At 44.7% G+C, this 6,000-nt stretch overlaps 1 protein-coding gene across 2 annotated transcripts in view; it reads right to left on the reverse strand.

Annotated features, from left to right (window-relative positions):
• SCAF8 (SR-related CTD associated factor 8) overlaps positions 1 to 5,253 on the reverse strand; it is a 152,772-nt gene extending 147,519 nt beyond the window's left edge. For both annotated transcript variants that reach the window (XM_030944258.1, XM_030944259.1), the window contains exon 1: positions 4,873 to 5,253. In XM_030944258.1, the coding sequence (XP_030800118.1) occupies positions 4,873 to 4,902 (30 nt within the window). In that variant the 5' untranslated portion in view covers positions 4,903 to 5,253. The remainder of the gene's footprint in view (positions 1 to 4,872) is intronic.
• Between the last annotated feature and the right edge of the window lie 747 nt (positions 5,254 to 6,000).

Genomic DNA, 6,000 nt, shown 5'->3' on the forward strand with positions numbered 1-6,000 from the left:
ACTTTTATGCACCCATACTCCAATGCTCAGTATTTAAAATGTGGGTCATTTCCAAGGGTCACATTTCTGAAATTGTAACCACTGAACTGTTCCTCTCTGACCCTCAAAATACACCTTCCAAAGAACTGTCATGATAAAGGTGGACAACATAAAATGAAGTGGAAATGAAGTATAGAGACAACAGTATTACCAGTAAATCATCAGTGTCTGCCACATCTCTACCACTGATCAATTTCAGAATGACAAGTGAACCCAAAAGCAGCAACAGCCACTTTATGCATCATCTTACTTGACTCTCAAAAGCATTATGCACACCGAAAGCTCAGTGGATTTTATGATGAACTACGCAAAAAGAACCATTTTCATTGTCAATAATGGCTCAACACCAACCTAGCAGTGCTGCAAAAGTTTTAATTATGACTCTCACACCCTAGAAAAGGCACAGTAATCCACACCACTCTTTAAACAAACAGTAATCACTACCTTAACCTTACAGCACTTTATGTGCATCCCACTTTAAGACAGCAGATATTCCAGGTTTCCGTGATGACACTTAAGTTTTCTATTCGATTCCCTTGTACATGAAAGTATCAGCAGCCAACTGTACAGACAAGAGAAACTGAACTTTTCAAACAAGTGAACAATGCATTTGTGAAAGGAATCAAAAGACACATGACATTCTTGTTCCTGAGTTTCAAGGGACCAACTTTGCCTTATTCTATTTTACCCTTTTTAAAAATATATAATTGTCCTTTTCTCAATTGCCTCTCCAAGGCCATAATATACTGCATCGCCTGACAAATACAAATACAGCTGAAATTTGTGGCACTGGACGATAACAACTATTGTGCATTGCATTCAACAATGTAAATTACAAATCTAGATATGCTATCTAACTCTCCTGAGTAGGTTTTACCACTACTAACCTTCCAAATGGCTGTAAATCAAAGATGCAAGTACCAGTCTCAGCTACTCAAAATGAAAACAATATTCAATGATTTGACCAAAGCATGCATGGCTTTGGAGCTACTTTTGCTTTTTTTTTAAAGAGAACACAAAACCAGAAACATCATGAACAGCAAAACTTGATGAAGCTCATACATGATGAAATGTGTATGTGAGTAAAGATACTGACAAACTTTAAATTATTAGAAATGCTACATTTAATTGAACCAGATCAGTGAATTACTATTGCAATTTTTAAAGAAATAAATATCTAAGTTGAATTTGCTTTGTCTTTTCAAGATTCCTATTATTTAATTCTTACAGATGCAGTTAGTATGGTTGAACAAAGCATAACTTCAAATATTCCATTTGTGTTGTACTTAAAAAAGAATTTGTGATCTCCATTGCCCCTAAAATAAATTACAATCCTGTGACTATGCGATTGTAAAACTATTTACATTTATTCTACATGTTAACATAGAAACAAATTTTAAAATAATTAAATGTGTTTTAGAATTAAAACATCCATTGCTCTTCTTTTTCCACAGTCTTCACATTACAAACTATGAAAAATAATTTGGCTTGCCACTGCAAAAAGGATGTGTATTGCAAGAAAACTCTGTGCAGTATAGCACTCAAAATCAACTTCAAGACCAGTACCTGAAAGCAACATCACAATGGCCAGCTAGAGTTGATGATGACAGCAGGACTTTAACACTGAGCCAACTATATTCAGTAACAAATACTGAATTTTAATTATATACATCTGCAATTAAATCATTGTCATCTAAGCACTTGAACTGTGACGATACAAATGCTTTCCTCTAGTCCATTTCAATTCCTCTTTAACAAAATACATTTTATAGAACATATAGAGAATTTTAAATACTTGACACATTTTCTTCTGTCAGGACCTGTTCTTAAATATGATTTTGTGCTTTTCTGAAAAATCTCAGGGCCTAAACTGAGGCCTGGAGGAAAATGGCTCTGCAGCGGTAAGCATGCTGCCAGCTGTAACAAATGATAAACTCTGTGGTACAAAACATTGACAATTACCTCAACACTATACTAAGTCAGTCATATATTATTCCAATTTTCAGTTGCCAAGCAGTTTTAATCAAACAGTAAAATGTCAACCATTACAAGAAAACAATACTGAGCATGTTTTATTTAGGAGCTTGACTATTTCTCAGCTTTAAATTTACCTTTCCCAAGACTTGAAATGTTAGGGCTAATTTTATATGTACAACTAGGTACAGCACAGACAGCACCACCAGACACTGAAGATACCTGGTAGTGGCAACAGCCACCATTATTTACAGTAGTTACTGTTCAAATAAACTCAAAATTCTTCTTTCTAATCAAATTAATGACAAGCCCATTTTAAGCACTTCAATCCTGACTGCCATATAGGATAGCCATAATACAAGATATTGCTCAGCTCACATACAATTCTGGAGTTAGTGAGACTCCCTAGATGGATAGCTGCCTTTATTTTAGCTTCACTGCAGAATCCAAACATAACTCCTTCCTTTAAAAAAACCAAACAAAAGAAATCAACCTGCAAACTTGAATGTTTAAATGTATTGAAATGCTCCTTCTAAAGTGTCATCTGTTTTTCACCAGTAAGTTACATAAATTGTTGTAAAATCATTAACTGAATGCAAACTGCATAAGAAAAAGTATGGTAAAAGTTTTTATACAATTTATTCTGTCCCATCTGCTGCTAAATTTAATTTACATCTATTTTAAGCCAAAAAACTCTAAAACAGGACTCAGACGTCAGTTCTGGAGTTTAACATGACCTTAAAACATAATATACACAAAGAACAGGATTTTACAAGTAATGTTTAAAACCAGTATTTTGTAAATTAATCAAAACCATTTAGGAACAGCACTAAATAGACTCATACATTTTAGCTAATTCAAATATTTAGTGATCATTTCACAGTTCTAAATTGCAAAGTGTGTATAGGCAAATTCAACCAGAGAAAATGACAGAAAGTGAAATTAAAGTTCAGTTCTGCACTGGGTACAGAGGTGTTAAGAGTGGCTAGCAATGACACTTGGGATTCTTTTACTGTAGCAATTCTGGTACCATTTACTTCCAGGATCAGGGTTTGTTTAGTCATGGCATCTTTAAAACCTTCCCATCATTGTAGCCCAGCATTCAAATACAGAGGTTAAATCAGACATACTGTCTATTTATACCATGGCAGATAAGTTGGTTAAAATGACACTGTCAGATCTGCATTTTCTTCTCCAACAACCTGCTGTTTACCATTTTAAAGCATTTAGAAAATCTAAGGCATAATCTAAAGCTCTCCTCTTCAGCACAGCTGCCACCTTAAGTCTCAGACTTATTTTTATAGTACTTATACCCAAGTGCTCAGCAGGTCAGTCAGAAGCTGTTTTTCAACATGAAGAGGAAGACTTCTGCTCCTACTGATAGGTATATAGAAGGAAAATGTTCTGAACAACTTATGTTCTTCTGTTTTTGTGACCAGATTCTTCCTTTTCCCTGCATAACAATACAGCACATGTGCCAATCAAGTAATAACACAGAATAAAATTTTATAGTGTTTATTTTCTTCTAGTGGCCACAATGTGCTTATTTCTACTTAAGAATTCAAATTGCATAAAGTGCAACACCTAGAACTGCACGTCTAGGTTAGAGCTGTACAAGCGTTACTGGAGAGTACCTGCTCATTTTAGAAATCTTACTGTGCTTGTAGAAACAACAACATGGTTGCCACACTGTTCCACCACAGGTCAAATGAAACAGCATTACTTAAAACTACTAAAACTGTACTACATCCTGCTGGGAGTAGCGAGAAGGCATCTGGGAGCTCCAGTATGTGAGCAGTCTCTAGAAGTATACATTGTAACGAATGCTGATACTATCTAGGGTCAACATAAGCTAAAAACTACTTTGTAAAACGAAGGACGTGGTAAGAAAAATATGTATTTGTTTTTCTCGCTCATACATTAACTTCAAAATACAAATGATACTTTCACAATGACAGAAACAAAGCACAGTTGCCACAAGAACCATCTTGCAATAAAATAAACATTGGCTCTCAGCACAAAAGAGAAGCCAGGTGGAATATGAACACCTCAGCCTATATGTATGTATGCATGTATGTATGTATGTATGCATGTATGCATGTGTTCTTGGGTTCCATAGCCTGCTCTCTGCACAGTGCTTCAGTGCAGGATCTGAGCTCTGTGCAGCATGCAGGGAATGCCTGCTTCCATCCTGACCACTGCGAATATACGACTCGTAAGCACGGAGACCAACCTCCAATGCCTTTGTATTCCTTTTCCCAAATGTAAAGCTTAGCTGCACGAGGTGTTAAAAGTGCGCGCTGGCGAGGTTCGGACACACATGTGAGGAGGAAGAGGGCGGCAGGAGAGACGAGGGAAGGCGTGGAAGGGCACAGTCCCCGTGCCCGGCGAGCCTGGACACCCCCGCCGCCCAGCGCAGCCTCCTCGGCCGCTGCGCGAAGTTGGCCCGGCATCACCCGCCCCAGCGCAGGCCAGGCGCAGGGAAGAGACCTCCTTCTCCTCCTCTTCCTCGGTCTCCTCACGCGTCCTCCTCTTCCTCCAGCCCGCCGCCAGATCTATTCTTCCCCTCCAGCCGCCCCCAGCTTCACGGCGGAAGAAGCTGGGGGGAAGGGGATGTCTCCATTACCCTCTCCACCCTCCCGCTTCCCAGGGACGGCGACAACGGCCCTTTCCCGCCCGACGCGGGGGGGAGCCCCGGGCTGGCCTGCAGGAGCACTCCCGCACCCCTGGGCCCCCGGAGCTCCCCCAGATCCCGCAGCTTCCCCACTGCGAGTAGGGGGCAGGGAAGGCGCCGGGCCCCGGAGCCCCGCCCGCTCCCCGGCCCCGAGGAGGGGAGGCCGCCGGCAGGGGGTTACACACCTCGCTGTTAAAGGCTTTCACAGCCTCCATGTCGCGGCGGAGGCGGGAGCCGGGCGGCTTCTCACCGCTGATGGCGGCCGGGCCGGGCCGGGCCGGGCCGGGCGGGGGCAAGTCTCGGTCCGTGCGTGCGTGCGCTCCTCGCTCAGGGGCCGCCCGGCCTCCTCTCCATGGCGGGTGGCGCAGGGGGCGGGCGCGGGGGGACGCGGGCCCCGCTCGTTTCCGTCTCCTCCTCGCCCCGCTTCCCTCCCGGCGGCGCCGGCGCTCCCTTCCCTCTCTCCTTCCCTCCCTCCCGCGCTCGGCTCCGGGCGGCCGCGCCGGCAGGAGATGGAGGAACAACGCGCGGCGGCTGCGGCGCGGGCGCCAATATGGCGGACACGCGGGGGCTCCTCGCAGCGCAGCGCCGGAGCGGCGCAGGCGGCTACAGCGCCCCCTGCCGGGCAGCGCCCGCAGCGCCGCACCGCACGGGCGCTGCTGGGATGGCGCCGCGTCCGCCCCGCCCGCTCTCCTCCCTCTCCTCCGCCTCCCGGAGCGGGTGGCAAGGAAAGGGTTACGGGAACGAGGTGTTAAATGCCGCTGCGTTTCGTCACCGGGGGGCAAATCCCGGAGTTCCTGAGGCACTCTTTTCGCCGTTTCCGGATCCCCGAACCGTTCGCCTCCTTACGGCCGGGCCGCTGAGCTTCCCTCTCTCCGCAGCAAGGCCCGCCGGCCAAACTGGGAACGGCATGCAGGATTGAAAAAAGGCAGCAGGAAAAAGAATCAGCGAGGCGTAGGAGGGCAAAAAAATTCATAATTCGATAAGCCCACAGGCAGTCAGTACTATTTATCAAGAGGAAAGGCGAAAGCCCAGGCAATCGTAATGCAAATCAATCACAAGCCTCAGTGCGCTTACTGCCTGAATATTACAACTCAACCATTTCACACCAAAAAGTCTCCAAACCCACTACCGGGCGTTAAAGCATTTCTGTTTGACTACCCAGGGCATCTTATCCGGTTAAGTTTCGGGTAGGGCGCACTTCCCCATGCCCTCAGCACCATGCCCGACCGGCAGAGCACCTGCCTCTCCCTGAAGCACAAACACTGCTTAGCTGAGAAATCCCAGCAGGAGCAGCTCTGTCAAACAGGAGGACT

The sequence above is a fragment of the Camarhynchus parvulus genome, chromosome 3, assembly GCF_901933205.1.
Source record: "Camarhynchus parvulus chromosome 3, STF_HiC, whole genome shotgun sequence".
Classification (NCBI taxonomy): Eukaryota; Metazoa; Chordata; class Aves; order Passeriformes; family Thraupidae; genus Camarhynchus; species Camarhynchus parvulus.